The sequence below is a fragment of the Podarcis gaigeae genome (assembly GCF_964106915.1).
Source record: "Podarcis gaigeae genome assembly, chromosome: 8".
NCBI lineage: Eukaryota > Metazoa > Chordata > Lepidosauria > Squamata > Lacertidae > Podarcis > Podarcis gaigeae.
Genome location: NC_139684.1, coordinates 90,629,305 through 90,654,733, shown reverse-complemented (window position 1 = coordinate 90,654,733; position 25,429 = coordinate 90,629,305). Strand labels below are relative to the sequence as shown.

The window sequence follows — 25,429 nt, the reverse complement described above, 5'->3', positions numbered from 1 at the left end:
GGGCCCGGCTCCTGGAAAAGGGATCTCTGCCAGCCTGGAAGGGACGGAGCAGACATCCAGCGACAGAGGAGATAAATGTTTGCTGGAGGGACGCCTGGAATTCTTCCTTTTGGAGGAAGGCAAAGGGACACGCTGCCTGCTTGCAAATATTTGAGGAGATATCGGCAGGAATGGGACGCGTTGTCTCTCCTCCTCCCTGCCCAAAGTCGCCCAGACGCAGCCGGAGCCTCAGAGGCGCAGATGAAGCAGGAGGAGGAATTTGGCAGGGGAGAGGCCTCTCGAGGGCCGCGGGCTCAGTGGAGCCTCCATGGGCAGGAGCAGCCTACCTTAGAGGCGCTGGAGGGGGGGGAGAAGCAGCAGGTGGGGCTCTGCCTTGCTTCCCTGGCTGGGAGTTGGCGAGGCGAGAATAATAATAATAATAATAATAATAATAATAATAATAATAATATAAATTAATAATCAATGTTATTTATATCCCGCCCTCCCCGGCCAAAGCCAGGTTCGGAGCGTCTGACATCAATAATATGCATAATGCAATATACAATATGCAAATAAAATAACATTCCGCATTCATTAAAATAATATAAGTAAAGTTAAAGGGACCCCTGACCATTAGATCCAGTCGTGTCCGACTCTGGGGTGGCAGCGCTCACCTCGCTTTACTGGCCGAGGGAGCCGGCGTACAGCTTCCGGGTCATGTGGCCAGCAGGACTAAGCCACTTCTGGTGAACCAGAGCAGCGCACGCCGTTTACCTTCCCGCTGGAGCAGTACCTATTTATCTACTTGCACTTTTGGGTGCGCCTTCGAACTGCTAGGTAGGCAGGAGCAGGGACCAAGCAACGGGAGCTCACCCCATCGCGGAAATTCGAACCGTCGACCTTCTGATCGGCAAGTCCAAGAGGCTCAATACTATTAAATATCAGCACTTCAAGATGAAACAGAAATCCACTCTTAGCAGTTACAATAAGTACCGTATTTTTCGCTCTATAGGACACACTTTTTCCCCTCCAAAAACGAAGGGGAAATGTGTGTGCGTCCTATGGAGCGAATGCAGGCTTTCGCTGAAGCCTGGAGAGGGCGAGGGGTCAAGCGCTCCGAAGGCTTGCAGATAGCAGCCTGAAGCCTGAAGGCCGGGGAGCGCAGCGCCAACTGCCGCAAGCTCTGGGAACAGCGGCAAGGTTGCGCACAATCTCGCCGCCTCTCCTGGAGCTGTTCTGGGGGCTGGGGCCGGGGGAAGCTCGGGCTTCCCCCCGCCCCAGCCCCACAAGCTCCGGGAGCTCTTTGGGGCTGGGGAGGGGAATAAAAAAAATTCCTTTTTTCAGCCCCCTAAAAACTAGGTGTGCCCTATAGAGTGAAAAATACAGTAATTTCTAAACTCCAGTCACTCAAACAACAGCAAGCCACAGGGCACAACACTTGGTGGGGGGTGGGCTGGATGACCCCCAGGGCTCCCTTCCAGCTCCACAATTCTACGATTCCCCAAATCCCTTGGTTTGGGTCTTGCCTGCCTTCCTGGTCTTTGGGGATCCCTCTCTGTCCCCTCTTCTCGGGGCTCAAAGGCCCCTTCAGCCTCCCTCTCCCCCCCCCAGGTGTGGCCTCCCTGGCCAGCGTCCACGTGGAGCACCCTCCTGAGGCTTCGGTCACCATTCACCAGGTGGAGCGCGTGAGCGAGGAGCCGGCGGGGGACGCCAACGCCCTCCCCCTCTCCCGCCCGGCCCTCTACAGCGTCCTGGCGCAGAGCAGCCCCCGAGACACCCCCAGCGGGGGCTACGGAGAGGGGGCCGGGTTCGGATACTGCTTCCGGCAGCTTCGTGGAGGAGAGGTACTACTTGGGGGGGCATGGAGGGAGAGGGGGGGCGGCTGTGACTCATGCAGAATGCAGAGGACCAACCCCCCCCCCATCAGCTCACTTGCAACTCAGCCCTCTAGGGCAAAAAAGGGGTTCCGCTTAGAAAACCCTTTGTAAATGGGGGCAATCTAAGGGTCTCCCCCTGTTCCTTAAAAAAGCCAGCAGCTCTCTGTTGTTAAAAACATAAGAGGAGACTTCAGGATCAGGCCAGTGGCCCCCCAGTCCAGCTTTCTGTTCTCACAGAGGCCAAATACCCCCCAAGAACTTAGAAATCCAGGTCATGTCAAATTGAATTTCAGAATGATATCCAAAACAAGTATCAACCAAGGAGTTTTTATTTTGATAACAACTTTTCTTGATCATTTCTGTTGTACCGTTTTCTAAACCAATAAAGCATAAAAAAAGTACTTAGGGATCCAGATAGACTGCCTCTGGACCTGCAGGTTCCATAAGAACGGAAGAAGCAGGGGCATCAACTATAGGGGGTCTGAGCACCCCAAAAATGTTTGGTTGTGGCTGCTCAGCACACAATCCGCAGGGACCCCACATGACCTCCGGCGCCTCGTGAAGCCCTGGAAGTCACGTCCGAGGCCAACCAAGACCTCGGAGATGCGGTCGGAGGCCTTGCGAGAACTGTGACAACTCGGAGCCGGACTTCTGGTGCCACCGGAATTCAGGTTCTGAGGGCGCTGGGTGCGTGAGCTCGTGGCATCGTGTCGCCTGCACTGGGCACCCATACCCCGGGGCCCAAGTTGGCAGAAGGAGAGCCTAGCTGTTGGGTCCACCTTCCTCTTCTGACAGTGGCCAACCAGATGCCCCCATAGGGAGCCCACAGGCAGGACCTGAGTGCGAGGGCTTTCTCCCGTTATCTGGCATTCAGAGGTAGACTGTCCCTGGGCATGGAGGTTCTGCTATGAGGACCCTTGGGTGCCATCCTGGCCGTGGGTCGCGCCCCCCACCTCTGTCGGTTTGTCTAGAACAGGTGTAGGCAACCTAAGGCCCGTGGGCCGGATGCGGCCCCAACGCCTTCTCAATCCGGCCTGTGGACGGTCCGGGAATCGGCATGTTTTTACATAAGTAGAATGTGTCCTTTTATTTAAAATGCACCTCTGGGTTATTTGTGGGGCATAGGAATTCGTTCATTTTCCCCCTTCAAATTCTAGTCCGGCCCCCCACATGGTCTGAGGGACGGTGGTCCGACCCCCGGCTGAAAAAGGTTGCTGACCCCCAGTAGAGAACCCGCTTTCAAAGCCATCCAAGTTAGTGGCTGTGGCTGTCTCCTGTGGGAGGGAGTTCCGTAGTCCAGCTCTGAGCTGCCAGAAGGGAAGCACAGCTGTGAATTCATGTGAAGTGGAGACCGGGGTGGGGGGGAGAGGGGGCAGAGAGTGGCTGAGCCCCCCGCTGCCTCTTTGGCAAGGGGGTCCGGCTGACTCATCTGCTTTGGCTGGAGGCGGCAGGTGCCGCTCCAAAGCCAGGAGAAACGGGAGTTTATGGGGCCCTTTTGATGGGGGTCTTTCTCCCCCCCTCCCCGCTGGGAGCAAAGCAAAGGGGGCCTGGAGGCCTCGGCCCCAGCAGGGCGAGGTTGGGGGGCCCGGCAAGCCCTGGTAGGGGTTTCTCTTTAGCGAAATGGCAGGATTTCAGCACTTTGGGTTGACCGGAGGCCAAGAGCGGCTCGCAGATGATTGTGTCGGGAGGGAGGGGGCCACCATCTGTGCCAAAAGAGGCGATTGTGAAATGGCAGCAGCTGGACTGGCTGGAGGGGGGGCTGAGGGGCACAGAAAGAAGAACGAAAGAAGAAAGAAAGACGAGACCGAGAGGCAGAAAGAGAGAGGGAGATCGTAGTCGTCTTCTCTATGCCGATTCCAGGAACACAGTTTAACTCTGTGGTGCTGTTAATAAGGATTTTCTTTGGTTCTGTCTGGAGAGGAAGATGGGACCCCTCTTCTCTCAAGGAAGGGGTGCACTTGGTGACCCCCCTTTAGGGCTTGAACAAGCAAGGGAAAAGGATGGGGACTATCTTATTTTATTGCATTATCACAGCCTGCCTTTTTCCTCACCAAGGAGCTCAAATTCATGGTCCTCCCTCCTCATGTATTCCCCACAAAAACCCTGTGAGATAGGTTAGGCTGAGAGGGAAACTGACCCCAAGCTCACCCAAGCAGTGGGGGGATTCGAACCCAGGTCTCTCCTAGTCTGACATTCTCACCACGACGCCACACGGGCTCCTATGCGCGAAGGTTTTGCACGCTTGTGAGCAGAGGGCACTGTGTACACCCTGGGGGTCGCCGTGGCTTTGTGGGGGAGGGAGCCCCTCTGCTCTGGGGGGGCCCTGCCCTATGGAGGGATTATCATGGACCAAACCATGCCTTATCCTACAGGTGCAGATCAAAAGCTGGGCTTTTAGGGCTTCTCTGTAACAGCCAAGGTCTGGGCGATGCTGGGGGGGGCTGTTCCTGGGTTAGGACCCCCCCAACTGACTCTCTCCCCCCTCTTTCAGTGCAGTGCCCCCCTGCCCGGCTTGCGCACTCGAGAGATCTGCTGCCGGGGGGCCGGCCTGGCCTGGGGGGTCCACGAGTGCCTGCCTTGCGCCAATGGCGACGTGGGTAAGTTTGCCACTGGGCCCCCACCCTCTCCGAAGAAGGGGTAGTGGCTGGGGGGGGGGGACTGGGAAGGAGGACGTGGCTCGGACCCTTCTGGGCTGGTTGGGGAGGGGTGCCTTTACCACAGATTCTTCTCCCCCACCCCAAACTCCTGCCCTTTTGGGACACGGGACACCCCTTTGATGTGGCTTTTGGTGCAGCCCTGGAAGTGTCAATGGTGGGGGGGGGTCTTTCTAGGGGGGCATGGATATAGCAAAGGGCTCCTCCAACCGCCTGCTCTCTCCTCAAAGGGGACGCCAGCCCCGTGGGGAGGAACGAAGTGGCCTGCCCCAAAGGCTTTCGCCGGCAGAACGGATCCTGCCTTGGTGAGTGGGGGCTGGGCTGGCTGAGGACCCCTTGGTTTGGGGGGGGGCTTTTCCACCCCTGGATCCTTCTAGGGGCCAAGACAGAGCCCCCACAAAGTCCACCCCCTGGCATCTTCCCAGGAGGGGCCTTTGCTGCCCACCCATCCTGCCAGGACGGGCCTGGATCTCTCTCCCCCGGCCTTTTCTGACACCCTCTTTCTCCCCCCCCCCCATGGCCAGATGTGGACGAATGCGCAGAGGGCAGCTTCTGCCACAACGGCGACTGCACCAACACCCGCGGCAGCTTTGCCTGTGTCTGCCACGAGGGGTACATTCTCGACTCGTCTCGAAGCAGCTGCATCTGTACGTCAGGCACCCCTGGCACCGGCGTGGGGCGCTGGGGGGGTGGAGGTGGGGGTGGCAGGCCTCCAAGCCCGCCTTCTGTTCCTGGTTGCATGAGCAGAGCCTGCTGGATCCAGCCAATGGCCCACCAAGTCCGGCCAAGTTTAAAATGCTTTACTTACAAAATGTTCCAAAGGTCAGATTCATGCATTTATCCAGGCAGCAGCAAGGAAAACACAGGCGGAATACTCTTGGGTAGGAAATACAGAAAGGTAGCTTCAAAGACATGCTGTTGGAGCTTGCTTGGACAGGATTTCCTTGGTCAGATGCATGGCTCAGAGAGAGAGAACAGGAAGAGAAGGCTTCACTTCCTCCCTCACCGGATAAGAGGGGGCGTGGCCTAGCTGAATCTAGGAATCTAACTCTGTGGTTTTAACCCCTTCATGCACTAACTAGCTCTTATGTTTGCCTGCAAATTCCCACAGCATCTCCCAACGTCCAGCTTCATTGAATGTCCAGCAGTTCTAGGGTTTTGAACTTTCTCCAGGCCAGACATAATTTTACAGACTTCTACGCTCTCGCCTCTCATTCGCTTTTCCTCTAAACTAAGAAGCCCAAACGCTGCAGCCTTTTGTTGCAGAGGAGTCCAGACGCCCCCTTCTCATTCTGGCTGCCCTTTTCTGAAAACCTCCTCTGACGCTGCCATCTCCATCTCCTTTTTGAGAGGAGGAGACCAGAACTGGGCACAGTGCCACACCCACACCACAGATGTGCAGATACACACACACCGTATTTTTCGCTCCATAAGACACACTTTTTTCCTCCTAAAAAGTATGGGGAGGCGTCTGTGCGTCTTATGGAGCGAATGCGTGGTCCCTGGAGCCGAATTGCCCAGGGGAGAAAAGCAGATCATGCTCTTTTTTTTTGAAAGAGGGAAGTAGGTGTTGAAACAAAGCCGCTGATCGGCAAGCGATTGGGAGGGAGATAAGGGACTCTAGAGATAAAGGAGGCTGCCTGGGAGGGGGGAGGTAAAAGCCCATGGATCCTCCGGATTTTTGCATTGGGTCACCCCAAATTCACCATCAGATCACATAGCATGTCCATGGCTACAGCCTGCACCAAAAAAACCTGCATCCACTGTTTTGTGGGGCCGCAATGGCGCAAAAACGTGGTTACAAAGCACAGATCCACATGGATCCTCAGGATTTTTGCATTGAGCTTCCCCAAACTCACTGTCAATTCACATGTCTGTGGCCACAGCATGAACCACAAATACATCCACTGTTTTGTTCAGAATATATTTTTTCCTTGTTTTCCTCCTCTTAAAACTAGGTGCATCTTAGGGTCAGGTGCGTCTTATGGAGCAAAAAATATGGTAAAATGCATCTCTGGGTTATTTGTGGGGCATAGGGATTTGTTCATATTCCCCCCCCCCAATACAGTCCGGCCCCCCACAAGGTCTGAGGGACAGTGGACCGGCCCCCTGCTGAAAAGGTTTGCGGACCCCTGTTGTATATCATATCCCAGCAGGCTTTAACTATACTGCACGTCCACCACATATGTGCAGCTTTTGACGCCCCCTCTCCCCCCGCAGCCCACCACGTGATCTCGGAGGCCAAGGGCCCCTGCTTCCGCGTCCTGAGGGAGGGTGGCTGCTCCCTGCCCATCCTGCGCAACATCACCAAGCAGATCTGCTGCTGCAGCCGCGTTGGCAAGGCCTGGGGGCACGCCTGTGAGCGATGCCCGCCCTTTGGCTCAGGTGAGGGCGCCCAGGGAGGGGGGCCATGGGGAGAAGCAAAGGCTGGAAGGGGAGCCAGCTTTGCCTGGGCTGGAACAGAATGCTGTGTGATGGCGGGTTGGGCTAGATGACCGCTGAGGGTCCCATTCCAATGCCATCATTCTATAAGCTTTCTCTCAGCTCATGAGAGCAGAGGACCTTTTGCCCAGGGCAACCAGCCCCAGCCTGGGATTAAGTGGGGCAAGGCCCTCAGGGAAATGCCCAGCAGGCTCCAGAGTGGAGTGGGGGGTGCTGAGGGTCTCCCCCCCCCCCGCAAAAATAAACCCCTCTCTTCACACTGATCTCCTTCTCTTTGGCAGACGGGTTCAAGGAGATCTGCCCGGCAGGGCCCGGCTACCACTACTCGGCCTCTGACCTGCGTTACGACACCCGCTTCCTCGGCCAGGACCTGCCCCGGGTGCCCGTTGGCCGCCAGCAAGGGGGTCGGGATCCGGCCGCCAGACCCGCCTTGGCAACAACCACAGCGCCAGCCGTCCGTATGTTCCCTGGGGGGAGGCCAGAGCTCCCCCTTCCTGCTTTGCCCCTCTTCCTCTCGGGCAGAGTGAGGGTGGCTTCTCTGATCTGGATGTTTGGGGGAAATGGGAGCATTGGCAGGCCAGTTTGTGGTACTGGGGGGGGACAGAGGGGGGCAGTTCTACCACTGCTCCCTGGCACAGCATCAGCCCCCGGCTGCGACTCCCGCAAGGACCCTTGGCGTCCCTTCCAATTGTACAGTTCTTCCTTTCTAAGGCTGGCAGAGTCTGTGCCCGTGTGGATGAGGTGGGCTGGTGCCATCTCTCATCTTAGGGGGCACCTAAGGGGGTCCTTGCCCCCTCCCCTCCTCACGCCAGCTCTCTCCCCGCCTTGCAGTGCACTGGAGCCCCCCACCCACCTCCTTGCCGGAGCGCCAGCCTCCCCGGCGTGTGCCAACCCAGTCTCCTGACCCACCTGTGCCAGGTAGGAAAGCGGGCAAGTCAGGGGGGAGGGGGGCATTGCGCCTCAATGTGGGAGCCAGAACTCCGTCATTTAACAGACTCTGGGATAGCTCAGTCGGTCAAGTCTGAGGCTAACAATTTCAACTGTTTACAGTGGTTTTTAAGGAGGTGATTTAGCTCTCAATGCAATTTCCCATTGACTGCTGTGCAGCGCCCCCTGGTGACACATTTTTACAGCACATTTAAACATTATAACTCACCAGTAATAGATTAGTCCTTATTCCGGTCTCACGGTTATTTTACCTGTCCAAGATTGTTTTTGTATATTATCTGTAAGCTGGGCTAATGAAGAAATGCAGTATGATATTAGATCATCCCTCCCTGAACTTCAGAGCATGGGAAGTCGCCCAAAAGATATGTAATATGGCATTGAATATTTGGCTTTTTTGATTGTATTATAATTTGGAATGTTTTAATGTGATTTTTATCGGATGGTTAAAATGGGAAAAATATTTAATATTATTATTTAATAAATTATATATGTGTGTGTGTGTAGGGGTGTGTATATAATTAAAGAAATGCAAGAAAGCAAAGTGGGTGTCCAAGGAGGCTTTACAAATAGCGGGGGAGAGAAGGCAAGCAAAATGCGAGGGAGATGGTGAAAGATACAGGAAATTGAATGCAGATTTCCAAAGAATAGCAAGGAGAGACAAGAAGACCTTCTTAAACGAGCAATGCAAAGAAATAGAGGAAAACAACAGAATGGGAAGAACCAGAGATCTGTTCAAGAAAATTGGAGATATGAAAGGAACATTTCATACAAAGATTACCATATTAAAAGACAAAAGTGGAAAGGACCTAACAGAAGCAGAAGACATCAAGAAGAGGTGGCAAGAATACACAGAGGAATTATACCAGAAAGAAATGGATGTCTCGTATACCCCAGGTAGTGTGGTTGCTGACCTTGAGCCAGACATCCTGGAGAGTGAGGCCAATGGGCCTTAGAAAGCACTGCTAATAACAAGGCCAGTGGAAGTGATGGTATTCCAGCTGAACTATTTAAAATTTTAAAAGATGATGCTGTTAAGGAGCTACACTCAATATGCCAGCAAGTTTGGAAAACTCAGCAGTGGCCAGAGGATTGGAGAAGATCAGTCTACATCCCAATCCCAAAGAAGGGCAGTGCCAAAGAATGCTCCAACTGCCGCACAATTGCACTCATTTCACACGCTAACAAGGTTATGCTTAAAATTCTACAAGGAAGGCTCAAGCAGTATGTGGACCGAGAACTCCCAGAAGTGCAAGCTGGATTTAGAAGAGGCAGAAGAACCAGAGACCAAATTGCAAACATGCGCTGGATTATGGAGAAAGCTAGAGAGTTCCAGAAAAACATCTACTTCTGCTTCATTGACTATGCAAAAGCCTTTGACTGCGTCGACCACGGCAAACTATGGCAAGTTCTTAAAGAAATGGGAGTGCCTGATCACCTCATCTGTCTCCTGAGAAATCTCTATGTGGGGCAAGAAGCTACAGTTAGAACTGGATATGGAACAACTGACTGGTTCAAAATTGGGAAAGGAGTACGGCAAGGCTCTATATTGTCTCCTTGCTTATTTAACTTATATGCAGAATTCATCATGCGAAAGGCTGGCCTGGATGAATCCCTAGCCGGAATTAAGATTGCCGGAAGAAATATCAACAACCTCAGATATGCAGATGACACAACCTTGATGGCAGAAAGTGAGGAGGAATTAAAGAACCTTTTAATGAGGGTGAAAGAGGAGAGGGCAAAATATGGTCTGAAGCTCAACATCAAAAAAACGAAGATCATGGCCACTGGTCCCATCACCTCCTGGCAAATAGAAGGGGAAGAAATGGAGGTAGCGAGAGATTTTACTTTCTTGGGCTCCATGGTCACTGCAGATCGTGACAGCAGTCTTGAAATTAAAAGACGCCTGCTTCTTGGGAGAAAGGCGATGGCAAACCTAAACAGCATATTAAAAAGCAGAGACATCATGTTGCCAACAAAGGTCCGTATAGTTAAAGCCATGGTTTTCCCAGTAGTGATGTATGGAAGTGAGAGCTGGACCATCAAGAAGGCTGATTGCCAAAGAATGGGTGCTTTTGAATTCTGGTGCTGGAGGAGACTCTGGAGAGTCCCATGGACTGCAAGAAGATCAAACCTCTCCATACTGAAGGAAATCAACCCTGAGTGCTCACTGGAAGGACAGATCTTGAAGCTGAGGCTCCAAGACTTTGGCCACCTCATGAGAAGAGAAGACTCTCTGGAAAAGATGGAGGGCCCAAGGAGAAGGGGACGACAGAGGACGAGATGGTGGGACAGTGTTCTCGAAGCTACCAGTATGTGTTTGGCCAAACTGCGGGAGGCGGTGGAAGACAGGAGGGCCTGGCGTGCTCTGGTCCAGGGGGTCACGGAGAGGCGGACACCACTAAACAACAACATATATTTTATTAAATATTATTTAATAATAAAATTTAATAATTTATGGAAACTGGCCAGAGTGGCTGGGGCAACCCAGTCAGATGGGCAGGGGACAGTTATTATTATTATTATTATTATTATTATTATTATTATTATTATTATTATTATTTCTCCCCACCAGATGCTGGGCAGGGTGTGTGCGAACGGCGCCCCCAAGTGTGTGGTCCCGGGCGCTGCATCCCCCGCCAGGGTGGCTACACCTGTGTGTGCGACCGCGGCTTCTGGCTGAGTCCTCAGGGCACCCACTGCATTGGTGAGGGGCGCGGGGGGGTGGCAAGAGAAGCAGGAGGCTTTGAGGGGGCGCAGGGAGAAGGCAACCCTTTGGGGACGCAGAGGCGCTTGCCCAGAGTTTGGCTTCCGAAACTGAGCATAGGGAGATTCGGTTGCATAAAAGGAAGGGCTTCTTCAGGCCGTGTATTGTTCATCTGTGGAACTCCCTTCCACAGGACCACCAACCTGGATGGCTTTGAAATTCATGGAGGAGGAGAGGGCTTCCAATGGCTCCTCCACAGTCGCAGGCAGAAATGCTTCTGAATCCCACTTGCCGGAGGTCAGAGCAGGGGAGAGGGGCTCCGGAGTTCAAATCCTTCAGGTTTCCCAGAACGGGCATCTGGTTGGCCACTGTGAGAACAGGAGGCTGGCAGGCCATGGGCCTGATCCTGCAGGATCCTCTTGTGTTCTTAGGAAGCTTTGAGGGTGTGCATGGCATCAGAAGGCGGCCTCAGAAGAGCCAGAGGTGCCCGCCTCCCCCAGCCAGGTGCCCCACAAGCCCCACCTGAGCCCCACAGCAGCCATGGCGACGGCCACTCAGAGGCGTTTTCTGCCTCCCCCAGCAGAGGTGGATCTCGCCACTGTGGCACTTGGGGAAATCTGTGGCCTGTAAGCTCAGCTGAGGAAAGCAGGCCGTACATGCTCAGAGGTAGTCTCTCCTGGAGTGTTCTGCAGAGCTCAGCTTTTGCAGGTGGCTTTGGCCAAGGGGGGCAGCCAGGGCCGGATTGAGGTTTGATGAGGCCCCCAGCTCCTGAAGGGAATGGGGCCCTTGATATGTCCTGCTGTCCTTTGTCCACAACAAAATGGTCACTGGTTTTTGTGTTGAATATATGCTAGATGGTCATTGATGGACCTCATGGGTATCTCAAGCCATTTGCACATCACAAAATGTGTATTTTATCAAAGTAATTGTTGAACTGAAATACAATTAAGAAGAAGTACATTAATGGTGAAATACAATTAAGAAGAACTATAGTAATAGTGAAATAATTATTAAGTTCTGACTTAAAATGACTGGGGGCCAATGAATTACATCCTAGGAGCCTACACAACACAAAACACGGTTGCTGGATGTAGGTTTTATTTGATTTGTTTTATCTTATATTTTGGAAATGTACATCCAGGTTTTTTCCCTTTAAATTTTTTGGGGGCCCCCAAGAGAGTGGGGCCCTAAGCTAGAGCTTGTTGAGCTTATACGTAAATCTGACATTGGGGGCAGGGGAAATGTGGGGTGGGGTTTGGGCCGGGTGTCTGGGTGGCACAACTTCTCTCCTTCCCCTCACCCCCCCTCTTCTCTCCCTCCCCTCCCCAGACGTGGACGAGTGCCGGAGAAGCCCCCGCCCCTGTGCCAACGGGCGCTGCGAGAACTCGGTGGGCAGCTTCAGCTGCAGGTGCCGGGCCGGCTACCAGGTGGACCCCTCCGGCTCCGAGTGCCAGGGTGGGTGTGGGGCAAAGAGGGAGGGGGCTGGGATGGACTGCTCCCCTCCTCGGCCTCAAAGCAACACTCTCCTCCTCCTCCTCCTCCAGACATTGACGAATGTGCCAAGACCCCCCCGCCGTGTGCCAACGGACGCTGCCAAAACACCCCCGGCTCCTTCCGCTGCTCCTGCCCCCCCGGCTACGTTCCCAGCCCCCCTGGCTTCGAATGCAGAGGTAACTGGGAGGGGGGGTCCCTGCCTGTCTGGGAGGAAGGGAGAGTCTGGAGGGGAGACTGAGGAGGGTGGGGGGACAGGTGGAGGGGGCAGCTTTTGGGGGTCCCAATACTCTCCCCAATGCTTTTCAGCATCTTTATGTGCCCCCTTGCCCAGCTTGTCTGGAGTTTTGGGCTGGGTTGCCATCAGTATGCCAATGACACCCAACTCTATCTGTTGATGGACGGCCATCCTGACTCGGCCCCAGACACACTGACCAGATGCTTGGAAGCTGTGGCTGGATGGTTACGTGGGAGCCAGTTGAAGTTGAATCCTTCGAAGACAGAGGTCCTCTGGCTGGGACGGGACGATATGGGATTGGGGGGGCAACTCCCATCTCTTGTGGGGGTGCAATTAGTGCCAGCACCGTCCGTTAAGAGTTTGGGTGTAATCTTCGATACCTCCCTCTCTATGGAGGCGCAGATTACAGCTATAACAAAGGCGGCATTTTTCCATCTCCGCCGTATCAGGCAGTTGGTCCCTTACCTTTCTCGCCCTGATCTGGCCACAGTGATCCACGCGACGGTCATCTCCAGACTGGATTATTGTAACTCGCTCTACGTGGGGCTGCCCTTGAAGCTGACCCAGAAACTCCAGCGGGTGCAGAATGCTGCGGCGAGACTCCTTGCGGGGTCCTCGCTGCGGGATCACACTCACCCGGTGCTATACCAGCTGCACTGGCTCCCGGTGGAGTACAGGATCAGGTTTAAGGTGCTGGTTTTAACCTTTAGAGCCCTATACGGCCTAGGACCCTTGTACCTACGGGACCGCCTCTCCTGGTATGCCCCACAAAGAAACCTATGGTCTGCAAATAATAACATCCTGAAGGTCCCAGGCCACAGAGAGGTTAGGCTGGCCTCAACTAGAGCCAGGGCTTTTTCGGCTGTGGCTCCAATCTGGTGGAACGCTCTGTCACAAGAGACCAGGGCCCTGCGGGACTTGACATCTTTCCGCAGGGCCTGCAATACCCTGTTCCACCAGGCCTTTGGCCAGGGCACGGGCCAAGGCAATCCTCACAGAACTCTAGCACAATGGTTGCCATTAATCTGATTTGAACTGATTTTATAATGAATTGATTTTAGAATGTTGTATCATTTTACTGTTGTTAGCCACTCTGAGTCCGGATTTGGCTGGGGAGGGCGGGATATAAATATATTATTATTATTATTATTATTATTATTATTATTATTATTATATTTATTTATTTATTTATTTATTTATTTATTTATTTATTTATTATTATTATTATAGGTTAAGAATATGTAGAAAGCACAATGAGGTGAATTGGAAGTCAAAAGTGTGTGATGTTAGGTGATGTGTTGTTAGTTAATGTTTCGTTGTCCTCAAGGTCTTTGTCTGTGTTGTTCTATGTCAATTGTTTTGCAATGAAGTTAAAAAGAAGAAAGAAAGAAAATTCCAAATTAGTTTCCTGCAGCCTTTCCCAAGCCAAAAGTTGAATGTGACCCCTTTCTCTCCCCCCAGACGTTGACGAATGCTCCCAGAGCCCCCCGCCCTGCGCCCGCGGACGCTGCCAGAACACGCCCGGCTCCTACCAGTGCAGCTGCCCCTCCGGCTTCCAGCCCGGCCCCACGGGCACCGAATGTTTGGGTGAGAGAGGGCACCCCCTTGCCCCCCTTCCCGCGGCAGCCAGGTTGGGGTCCACGCTCTTGGCCCCCAAAGACCACCTCCCGGGGGAAGCTGCCTTGCCCTGGCTCAGACCACTGGGCCCACCTGCCTCAGTGTTGCTTACACAGGCTGGCAGCAGCAGAGGCAGCCCTCCCTGGAGGTGCTGCCACCAGGGAGGGGCCTGGACGCCTTCTACATGCCAAGCAACTACTCTAGACACAGAGCACTTTGCAGAACGTTCCCCCAACCTGCCTCCTCCTGGGAGCCAGCGGCAGAGCAAGTCGGGGGTCCCAGCCAGGGGGGATTTGATTTAAATCACAATTTGAATCACTAGTCAGTAAGGCTTGATTGAAATCATATATTTTTATACAGAAAGACTTGTTCTTGCTGGTATCATCTTAATATTTACAACCAGTGGAAGGTTTCCTTTTTGGAATCATAAATTTTCAGAGTAGTTTTTACAGTTATATCCACAATTCCTGATTTGGTTAAACTATTAGAAATACCTAGACAGGTAATTATGAAATTCTGGTGAGGTTTCATAAGTTAACTGTTTATATTTGGACAACTTTTCTGCTGTGCTTGATTGGAAGGAGATAAATAATCATTTCCTTAATAACCATTTCAACCATTTATTTAACTAAAACAATAACATTATAGCATATGTATCCATGTTTGTTAACCGATGTGGTTAAACAGTTTTTTTAAAAAAAAAACCCAACAAATTAAGACTGAATTTTAGCACACATGAAAAACTTAAAACAAATCCTTATTTCCGGATGAATAGTCTTTGGACTATAATGTCATTTAAATAGAAAATCTTTAGAAAGATTATTCCTCCAAAAGCATTTTAAAAATCTGATTTAAATTTTTAAAAATCTGATTTAAATAAAAAAAGATCCAATTTAAATTTAAAAATCTGATTTTTTTTAAATAAAAATAAATCATTGATTTTTATCCACCCTGATCCCAGCCAGCCAGCCCCCTCTCCATCTATCCATTGGGGGGGGGCTTCCAGACCACCCTGGACCCAGTCCCTTGGGAGGGAGGGAGCGTCGGGGGCAGAGAAGCCCCCCAGACCTCCATTGCTGTTCTTTTGCAGACGTGGACGAGTGCCGGGAGACCCCCACCATCTGCCAACCCGGCCGCTGCGAAAACGTCCCTGGGGGCTACCGCTGCAGCTGCCCCATCGGCTACCAGCCCCACCCGCTGGGCACCCAGTGCGTAGGTAAGAGGGCCAAGGAGAGCATGGAGACACTGCTGCTGCCTTGGGGTCCACGCCCCCCCCCCCCCACTTCCCAGGAGACTGCTTCTAGGGCTGGGCAGGGGGATGGCAAGATGAGAGCACCCCTGACCATGCACAGAGCTCTTGATTTCAAAACGCGAATCTGGAGATGTTTGGTGCGGCGCAGGCAGCGGTTTGAGCGTTGGCTCGGGACCTGGGAGACCGGAGTTCGAATTCTCCCGCTCGGCCACAAAGCCGGCTTGGGGGGGGGCTCTGGCCAGTCGCTGCCGCTCAACTTGGCCTACCTCGCAGGGGGGTTGAGAGAATAAGGAAGGGACTGGGAGGGTAAGAAGAAAAAAATGGTCATGGTGAATTTCTGGTCTGTCTCTCTTGTCTCTCCCCCCCCCCAACCAGATGTGGATGAATGCCAGCAGAACCCCCCGCCCTGTGGGTCTGGGCGCTGCGAGAACGTGCCCGGCGGGTACCGCTGCCTCTGCCCTGCAGGATTCCGTGCCAGCCTGACGGAAAACCAGTGCCTGGGTGAGAGGCGGAGAGGGGAGGCGCTTTGCTGGGGGGGGGCTTTGGGGTTGGGCTCAGCCCCACGGGGCCCCTGACTCTCCCCGTCTGCCCCTTTCCAGACATGGACGAGTGCGCCACGGGAACGCCCTGTGGGCCTCAAGGGCGCTGCATCAACACGGAGGGCTCCTTCCGCTGCCAGTGTGGACGAGGGTACCGCGCAGAGGGCACGGGGACATCCTGCGTGGGTGAGGGGGGCAGGGGGCGGGCAACTGGGGTGGGGCGGGGGATTTGGCACTGGGCACCCCTGGGGGCAGACCCTGCCCACCTCCACTGATTCCTCGGTGTGCTCTGCCAGGGCACAGGGTTGGGCTGGATGACCCTTAGGGGTTCCTTGCAAAAAGAAACTTCCGTGGGGCAGCCCGTCTGGAGTTTGAAGGTGGCCCCCCGGCCCCCTCTGAGCCTCCTCCCCCGGCTGAGCACCCCCAACGCCCCCCGCCTCTTTCTCTGCCCCCCAGACGTCAACGAGTGCCTGGAGGGCGACTTCTGCTTCCCGCGGGGCGAGTGCCTCAACACCGAGGGCTCCTACACTTGCCTGTGTGCCCAGGGCTTCACCATCGCCCCCGGCGGGGCCTCCTGCATCGGTAAGGGGCCCCGGACCCACCCCGAGGGCCACTTGAGGGCCGCCTGGTGCGGGATGCAGGCTGGCACAGATGCGGCCTGGGAGATGGAGGGAGGCGGCCATCTTGGATCTCTTCATATTTATTTTTATATATATATATATATATATATATATGAAACTCGGAAAATTAGAATATCGTGGAAAAGTTCGTTTATTTCAGTGATTCAACTTAAAAGGTGAAACTAATATATGAGATAGACTCATAACATGCAAAGCGAGATATGTCAAGCCTTGATTTGTGATCATTGTGATGATCATGGCGTACAGCTGATGAAAACCCCAAATTAACAATCTCAGAAAATTAGAATATTAAATGAAATCAGCAAAACAGGCTGCTATTGAGGCTTCCTGGTCTTCCATAACCCCTCAGCAGTGCCACAGGCTGAGAGCATCCATGCCACGCCGCCTTGAGGCAGTAATTGATGCAAAAGGGGCCCAAACCAAGCCCTGAGTACACGTGCAGGCTTCTACTTCTCAGAGGTCCAATATTGCTCTATTTGCAATCCTTGTTTTCCTGATTTCATTTCTATCTCATATATTAGTTTCACCTTTTAAGTTGAATTACTGAAATAAATGAACTTTTCCACAATATTCTAATTTTCCAAGTTTCACCTGTATTTATTAGTTTTTTTAACATATCATTTCCAACATTCATACAACATAATTTCTTATTTTATACAATATTTTTTACTTCCGTCAACTCCTCTGGTGATTTCCCGTCTTTATCACTTTTTCTGTATTTCCTAATTTTTCTGTTACTCTTAATTATCATTAACTAGTAATTTTCCTCATAGTCTTTTTTTGCAATATTTCAACTAATCCTCCTTAACAAAACTTCTTGCAATCCTACTAGCGTAATCTGTTCATTACAATTACTTTTCAAATAGTTCTTCTGAGAATCTCTGGTCCCGCAGGTTTCAAATCCTTCCTGTTATTTATCTAATTCTGCATAGTCCATTGATTTCATCTGTTGGGTTGTGGGTTGACATAGCAGATGACACAGCAATTTCTCCAAAGCAGCTCTTTATTTTGTAAGCTGGAACAGAACTGACTGAGGAGCTCAGTTAGCCAGCTTATATAGAGCTCCAGAACAATGTAACTGTTGCCATTTTCTAAAACTATCCAATCCCTGAACGTCACTTTTTGATCCTTCATTTGCATAACTATCTACAGTATCCCCCTGCTGGCCCAGGGTGAGAACTTCAGTACATAATGTGATGGGATGATGAGCTGCTTGTGCGTAAAAGCTTAGTCCCTCAGAGTTTGCCCAGATTAGCAAAGCTCTGTCTGTAGCTTAAGCATGGCTCCCTCAATCGCTGGCAGAATCCGACAGTGGGCGTTTGCGGAATCTCTTCCAACATAAAAGCTCCTTAACGGAAACGCGTCTTCTGGACTCTCGGCGTGACAGTTTCCGGCGAGGTGTGGGTGTCCCTATAGGAGGTCCTGAAACCTCCTCACTGTTTTCGCTAGAAGTGTCCCAGAGCCATCCCTCCGACTCCCTTTCCCTCGGAGCTCCTTCTCTCCCCCTGCTGGTTCCCTCCTCTGCTGTTAAGTCTCTCCTAACCTCCTTGAGCCCTTCCACCACCTGCTCTTCCGATGGCAGTTCCCTGACACATAACACCATCCTCCATTCTTCTTTCGTCGGTAATTCTTCCTGTTTCCATTTTTGTGCCATTAATATTCTTGCTGCCGTCACTGCGTATAAAAACAACTTACAGTCCTGTCTATTTTTATCATCTCCTACAACGCCAAGTAAAAATGCTTCTGGTTTCTTAATAAATGTATCTTTCGACATCTTTTTCATCTCGTTATATATCATTTCCCAGAAGTTTTTCACTTTTTAACATTCCCACCACATGTGATAACATGTTCCTTGCTTTTCCTTTACATTTCCAACCTTTATTACTTATTTTATACATTTTAGCTAATTTCACGTCTTGGATCTCTTCCTTGGGGGCTGGGCTGGGGGGTGGGCATCTCCCTGCCATGCTGACCCCCTTCCCTCCTTCCCCACAGATATTGACGAATGCCAACCGGGCACGGCATGTGCGGGGGGCCACTGCGCCAACACCGAGGGCTCTTTCGACTGCTACTGCCCGCCGGGCACTCGCAGCAGCGCCAACAAGGCCTCCTGCGAAGGTGAGGGGCACTGGGGGGCGGCAAGAGGGGGACGGGGGGAGGGCCAAGGAAACCCTGGCCTGGGCCTGACCTCCCACTCCCCTAGATATCGACGAGTGCCAGGAGTACGGGGCGGCCCTCTGTGGGACGCAGCGCTGTGAGAACACGCCCGGCTCTTACCGCTGCGTGGCAGATTGCCAGGCCGGCTACCAGGCTGGCACCACGGGAGACTGCATTGGTGAGTGTTGCTGCAGGGCCCAAGGGGGGGGTCTGGGGGGTCTGGAAGCCTCTCTTTTGCTCTGGGGCTTCACTGGGTGGACATCTGTCTGGGAGGCTTGAGCTGAGATTCTTGCCTTGCCGGCTGGGGGTGGACTACAGGACCTTTGGGGTCCCCTCCAACTATGATACTGTGATTTCTGAGGCTGCCAAGGAGTCCCCACCTCCTTTGTTGCCTGGGGGGTGGTATTGTTGGGTTATTGTTTTTATTTTGATTTTATATATTGTGATCTAGGACCCTCATACCTACGGGACCACCTCTCCTGGTCTGCCCCGCAAAGGACCTTAAGGTCCACAAATGACAACACTTTGGAGGGCCCAGGTCACAGTGTGGTTAGATTGGTCTCAACTAGGGGCAGGGCCTTTTCAGCACTGGCCCCAACTTGGTGGAACACTCTGTCACAAGAGACTAGGGCCCTGCGGGACTTGGCATCTTTCTGGAGGGCCTGCAAGACGGAGCTGTTCCGCCTGGCCTTTGGTTTTGATTCGGTCTGACCCTTGTGTTTCTCTCCCCTCATGGTTTTGATCTATGGGCTACTATTAAAATGAGGTTGCATTTTAAATTGTATTTTAACCCGTATTTTAAATTGGGTTTTTTTTCCCTGTTATGTTTTTACTATAATTTTACTGGTGTTAGCCGCCCTGAGCCCGGCTCTGGCTGGGGAGAGTGGGGTATAAATAAAATTTATTATTATTATTATTATTATTATTATTATTATTATTATTTGTGAACCACCCTAAGACCTCCGGGTATAGGGCGGTATATAAATTCAATTAATAATAATAATAAGAGGAGGAGGAGCAAAAGCTCTCTCCTGAAGGTACCCCCATCAAAGAGATCCCTCCAGACTTGAGAGGCTCTTGACTCCAATGAAGCTGAAGGCTGGAAGGTTCAGGGCAGGTGAAAGAAAGTCTTCCTTTGCCGAGTTGAACTGTGGAACTCCCTCCCACAGTGACGGCCACGGACCTGGGTGGCTTTTAAAAAGGATTAGTCCAATCCATGGAGGAGGAGAGACGCCTATGGATGGCTCTCAGCTACAATGGCTCTGCCTCCCATTTTTTCTGAGTCCCAGTTGCTGCAAACCGCAAGAGGCGAGAGTCCCCATTGCTCTCAGGTCGTATTTATTGACCCCTTGCGACCAGGACGCTGGACTCTCTGTTCTGCTGCCCTGATGCAGCAAGCTCTGTGGACGCTCTTACGTTTGACATCACGTTTCGTGGTCCTTCCTCTCTTTCCTCCCCTGCCCCACAACATGTACTTATGGGGCCTTCCTTCAGACATCAACGAATGCCAGGAGTACGGCGTGAGCCTCTGTGGGGAGAAGCGCTGCGAAAACACCCCGGGGTCCTACCATTGCGTCGCCAGCTGCCAGACGGGCTACCAGGCCACAGCCACCGGGGACTGTGTGGGTGAGTCACGGGGGGGTGCACAAGGGGCAAACCCATCAGATGGGGGGGGCGCCTCCTGCCCCCAAGCCAGGCTGGCAAAGGGGTACAAGCTATGGGAATGTTCAGGGAGGCAGGAGGATATATTGTTTATTCATATCCTTCCTAACTTGAGCTAGCAAGTTCCTTAACTTAGCAGTGTTTCACATTCCCCTTTTAAATACACAGCAAATAACTGGTTACAGGCTCGTGTGAGCCTCTCACTATTATATACAATTCATTACTGAATTGTAAATTCCTTGTAAGTTCCCTTTTATCCCTCTTAAAAGAATAAACACACGGCAGTGTCAAGTATATAAAAGAAGTTTACTCACACATTCAGTTCACAGTTGGATCCCTGAAGGCAGACTTGGTTACAAATAACTATATTCATATGGATCTAGCCCATATGGGGATAATCCCAGTGTTGACTGAAAACCAACAGAGCATTTCTAGCTGAAAAGCTGCTCCAGCGATGGAGGAAGTCAAAGAGAGAGAGTGTGCTGCGTGACTTGTCCTTTGGTTACCTGGACAGGTAAGGTCACATGCAAGAGGAAGGATGCTCCAGGCCAGGAGGAAACAGGATGTTTTTGACTGGCTGGTTCAAAGATTCCTGCACGTCCACTCTAGGAAAACAAGGAATGTTGTACTTGACTGCTACTTACATATCACATCCCCCACAAGCCTGCGGTGGGTGGAGGGAGAGAGCGAGCGCTGAGTGGGTTGCCCTGGTGTTTTCCAGACGTGGACGAGTGCCAGAACAGCTCCCTCTGTGGTGCCCACGCTGTGTGCCACAACCTGCCCGGCTCCTTCCAGTGCATCTGTGACCAGGGCTACGAGAGCGCCAGGGACGGGCGCCATTGCCTGGGTACGTGGTGGGGGCGAGGGAGGGAGGTTGGCGATGCCCGCATTCTCCACCAAGGTCTCCTGAGGAAGGGGCTGCCTCCGTAGGGGACCTGGCACGCTGCCAGGTGGGAGACAAGGGGCAGAGGGGACGGGGCAGGTGGGGGCAGGTCCCCGGTGAGCCCCTCCGCCATCACCCCCCCTTTGCTGCCCCCCACAGACATGAACGAGTGTGAGATGCTGCAAGGGGTGTGTGGCACTGCTCCCTGTGAGAATGTGGAGGGTTCCTTCCTCTGCATCTGCCCCCGGGCGGGCGAAGAATTTGACCCCATGATCGGGCGCTGTGTCGCTGTGCCAGGAGCCGGTGAGAGGCTTTGAGCTGGGCTGGGGGGGGTCCTTTCTCCACTGGGAAGTCGCTTCCCCCCTCGATCACCCCGGCTGCTCTTTCCCAGACCTCCTCCAACTCTCCCCCCTTCTGCCTTTCCCAGCGCGCGCCCCGGCCTTCCCTCGCCGCCCCGAGGCTCCGCGGCCCGAGACCTGGCCCTCCGAGACCGGCGAGGGCGTCCGGCGAGAATGCTACTATGACCCAAACGCAGCGCAGGCTTGCGAGAACGTCTTGGCCTGGAACGCCACGCGCCAAGAGTGCTGCTGCAGCCTGGGCCACGGCTGGGGGGTCGACTGTCACATCCAGGCTTGCCCCACCCCAGGGACAGGTAATAATAATAATAATAATAATTTATTTATACGCTGCCCATCTGGGTGGGCTTCCCCAGACGGCGGCAGAGGGACGATGAGCAGCACGCGAAAGGGCTCCACATGGGGGCTGCTTTAAATGACGGACGCTTGAGGGGGTGCTCAGCCAACCTCGGCTCCTGTGTCTTGCAAGTGGCCAGGGCTGGTGGCAGCAGCGGCGGAGGGATGATGAGCGGCACGCAAAAGGGCTCCGGAGAGGGGCTGGCAGCAACAAAGCCCAGCCCCCTTCCTCCTCTAGGCAGGGCGGGGAGAAGTCAGGAGGAGGGAGGGAGGAGGCGCTGGTGGCGCCACCCTGTGAGGGAGAGGGAAAGAACCCGCGCACTGGCAATCCACGCGGCGATTTCTGGACCGTCCGCATTGTGCAGCGCTTGGAGTCACAAGACTCTGTTTACATTCCAGACTGTTGGAAGTCTCACGGGAGAAGAATGATGTTACTGGTTTCCTGTTTCTTTGTACCAGTTGTTCTCTGCCTTTCACAGAGAGAGGCTGTATATTCTTTTCTGTCTGTGTTGTTTGAAATAAAACTCTTAGCAATGTGGCTCATATTTCTCGTCCTTCTGCTGCTTGGATACTCTCTGTAATGAGTGAACGTGCCTGAAGCCTCATCAAAGGCTTAGGTCGTTAATCATCTTCGGAGTTTCCAAAGGCTCAACTGGAGGAGTAGCTCAGTCAAACGGAGATTTTGGCACACAGGATGGATTTAGAAGGCAAATGGGCCTGATCCAGCCCATGGGCCTTAGTTTGCCGACCCATGTCCTAGTCTGACACTCCAACCACTAGGCAACACTGCCTGTTAGGGTGCGGGGGTGAACTTCTGCAGGGTTCTGCAAGCAGGGCAGAAGCAGAGGGTCCTTGGGCTCCGCTGATGGGTCCTCTCCTCCTTCCGCCCCCCAGCTGAGTACCAGGCCCTGTGTCCTCATGGCAACGGCTTCGCTGCCCCCATCACCGGAAGCCTCTCCTCCCTCGCAGGTGAGATTTGCTGCTCTTGGGGGGCTTTTGTCAGGGGGAACCTGTGCCCTGCCCACCCTCCTGGGTCTGTCCTTGGCACTTGGGAGGCAGTGGGGTTTCTGGGCGCGGCACCCTTGGTCCTGGGGGGCTCTCTCTCGCTGACCCTCTCCTTTTCCTGGGCAGATGTGGACGAGTGCTCCCTCTTCAACGCCCAGGTGTGCAAGGGGGGCGTCTGCGTCAACAAGGTCCCCGGCTATGCCTGCTACTGCCCCAACGGCTACTACTACGAGACGCAGCACTTGGAGTGCATTGGTGAGAGCCTCTGTCTGCCTCCAAACCCCCTTCTGCCCCGGTTATGCCCCAGAGGAACCCCACCGGTAAACAGGTCCCTCCTCACACCCACACGTGCCCACCTGACCAGCTGCATCAGCAGACCTGGCACTCTTGCAGGTGCCTCAGGCTGCCCACATTGGCAAGAAATCAATTAACCCTGACCCTTTGGAACTCCCTGCCTCTTGAAATCAGGCCGTGCCACCTTCGCTGTGCTTGAAACGTCCCCATTTAGAGAAGGCGGGCCAGTGCTTTCCCCCCCAAAAATAAATGTTTAGGGGTACTCTCATTTTGACTCATGGAAATCACCATTTTATAATTCAGTTCGGCGGGGGATAAATACAGTAAATGGACAAAAGTACAAAGATTCGCAAAATGTTTAGGGCTATGCATCCCCCCAGAAAAAAAGCACTGAGCCTAACCCAGAAATTCTGTGCAAGTTTCAATCTGTTTTAAGCCTATTAAATTTCTGAACATTTTAAACTATTATTGATAACTACCATATTTTTCGCTCTATAAGACGCACCAGACCACAAGACGCACCTAGTTTTTGGAGGAGGAAAACAAGAAAAAAATATTCTGAATCCCAGAAGCCAGAGCAGCAAGAGGGATCGCTGCGCAGTGAAAGCAGTAATCCCTCTTGCTGTTCTGGCTTCTGGGATAGCTGCGCAGCCTGCATTCGCTCCATAAGACGCACACACATTTCCCCTTACTTTTTAGGAGGGAAAAAGTGAGTCTTATAGAGCAAAAAACACGGTATATTAGCTATTGTTTTTGCAGTCGAGCAGCGTATAAACTTTAGGAACTAGCTAAATTGCAGAGGGTTGCATGACCCTTGGCGCCTTTTCCCGACTCTGCAATTCTATGATTCTGCAAAACAAAGGGGGCCCCTGCTCCTCTGACCCCCCCTTTCCCTCCCCAGATAACGACGAGTGCCTTGACGAGGAGGCGGAGCCTTGCGTGGGGGGGCGCTGCATCAACACCATTGGCTCCTACTACTGCTCCTGCGCTGCCCCTCTGGTGCTGGACGCTTCACATCGCCGATGTGTGACCAACGACAGCCAAGGCGCAGGTATGGGGCAGACCCCTCCCCACACCCACCCACTTCCCAATTTCCCCCCTCGGCTGTTTCTCTCTCCTTGATCCATCCTGGCCTCCCTCTGACTCCCTTCCTCCCTTCGATTCCTGCATGGGCTCCCTCCCAACCAGGCCCATCTTACCCACAGAGGCCAGTGGCACAGGGCGCCAGGGCGCCATGTTCTGGAGGGCGCCAGGCAAGAGTCCGGGGAACACCGAACGAGTGCGCTGAGTGAGTGAGGGTGGATGCGCCACTCCTGCCAAGCATTCCCTCGTGTGCTGGTTCCACGGGTTACCCGAGAGGCATGGTCCAAGTCCGGTCTGTGGTCAAAGGTGCGACGTGAAGGCAGTCCGTAGTAGCTGGAGCTGGGTGAGGGCAGGGAGTTGGGTGAAGTCAGGAACAGGCCTGCAAGCAGGGAGCCAGGGCGGGTCAGGAGCTCAGGCAGGAAAGCAGGACGAGGTTCAGGCAGGAACTAGCAACCAACAATGCTGCTCCCGCAACTTGGGACTGGGACTGAGCGGCTTTTATCTGCCCTGAGGCACAGGGTGGACCCGATCCTCAGGTGACTCGCCTCCCCTGGCCTGGAGGTGAGCCCTCCTCCTGCGGGAACTTAGTTCCCTCCGCCTCTCTGCCCTGAGCCTCTGCAGCTCAGGAGAGGCTGGAGGGTGACCGGACCCAGAGGCAACCTCAGCTTCCCCTGATGGGGCTGAGAGTGGAGCACCTGCAGGCAATGGGTCCTCCATCACCTCAGGAGCCAGAGCAGGCTCAGCTGGTGCCTTCACCTGAGGCTCCAGCACAGGTCAGGACCCTTCAGGCTCATGCCCTGCCCTGGCTCAGCTGGTTCTGGAGGCGGGGAATCCTGTGCAGGCTGGGATCCCTCAGGTTCAGCATCCGAGTCCGAATCCCAGGCCATCACACCCGAATTCTGCGTGGCGCCAGAAGGCTAAAAGGGAAAAAACCCAGCTGACGCTTGGCAGGGGTGGCACACGCGCCCTCACTCACTCAAGCTGCCTGTGGTGGCCACCCGGCACGAAGCGGCCAGCTGAGCCAGGAGGCGCCATCTGCAGTCTCCACCTCCTCCCCACCGGAGGAGCCGCCCTCCAGCCGCTGCCCGCCTCCTCCAGCCCTAAAAAAAGGCCAACTCTGGGAAAGAGGGGGTGCCGGAGGGATCTTTGCGCCACAGCAGCAGATATGCTTAAGACGGCCCTGATTCCAACTCTGCCGTTCCGTGATCCTTCTCCAGAGATCCCAGATTCATTCATCAGGAGCATTTTGCTCAACCCAACTCCTCATCCTG

The 25,429-nt window shown here is 53.4% G+C and overlaps 1 protein-coding gene across 2 annotated transcripts in view; it reads left to right on the top strand.

The window, feature by feature from the left end:
• Window positions 1-25,429, top strand: part of LTBP4 (latent transforming growth factor beta binding protein 4) — a gene marked incomplete at its 5' end in the record, with an annotated part of 57,388 nt that overhangs the window by 26,993 nt on the left and 4,966 nt on the right. For both annotated transcript variants that reach the window (XM_083753591.1, XM_083753592.1), the window contains 24 exons: window positions 1,591-1,823; window positions 4,348-4,453; window positions 4,741-4,815; window positions 5,035-5,157; window positions 6,731-6,895; window positions 7,234-7,410; window positions 7,784-7,870; window positions 10,473-10,604; window positions 11,934-12,059; window positions 12,149-12,274; window positions 13,795-13,920; window positions 15,041-15,166; window positions 15,578-15,703; window positions 15,802-15,927; window positions 16,198-16,323; window positions 18,378-18,500; window positions 18,586-18,717; window positions 20,034-20,165; window positions 20,923-21,048; window positions 21,244-21,387; window positions 21,512-21,736; window positions 22,671-22,745; window positions 22,908-23,036; window positions 23,977-24,126. In XM_083753591.1, the coding sequence (XP_083609717.1) occupies window positions 1,591-1,823; window positions 4,348-4,453; window positions 4,741-4,815; window positions 5,035-5,157; window positions 6,731-6,895; window positions 7,234-7,410; window positions 7,784-7,870; window positions 10,473-10,604; window positions 11,934-12,059; window positions 12,149-12,274; window positions 13,795-13,920; window positions 15,041-15,166; window positions 15,578-15,703; window positions 15,802-15,927; window positions 16,198-16,323; window positions 18,378-18,500; window positions 18,586-18,717; window positions 20,034-20,165; window positions 20,923-21,048; window positions 21,244-21,387; window positions 21,512-21,736; window positions 22,671-22,745; window positions 22,908-23,036; window positions 23,977-24,126 (3,216 nt within the window). The remainder of the gene's footprint in view (window positions 1-1,590; window positions 1,824-4,347; window positions 4,454-4,740; window positions 4,816-5,034; window positions 5,158-6,730; window positions 6,896-7,233; window positions 7,411-7,783; window positions 7,871-10,472; window positions 10,605-11,933; window positions 12,060-12,148; window positions 12,275-13,794; window positions 13,921-15,040; window positions 15,167-15,577; window positions 15,704-15,801; window positions 15,928-16,197; window positions 16,324-18,377; window positions 18,501-18,585; window positions 18,718-20,033; window positions 20,166-20,922; window positions 21,049-21,243; window positions 21,388-21,511; window positions 21,737-22,670; window positions 22,746-22,907; window positions 23,037-23,976; window positions 24,127-25,429) is intronic.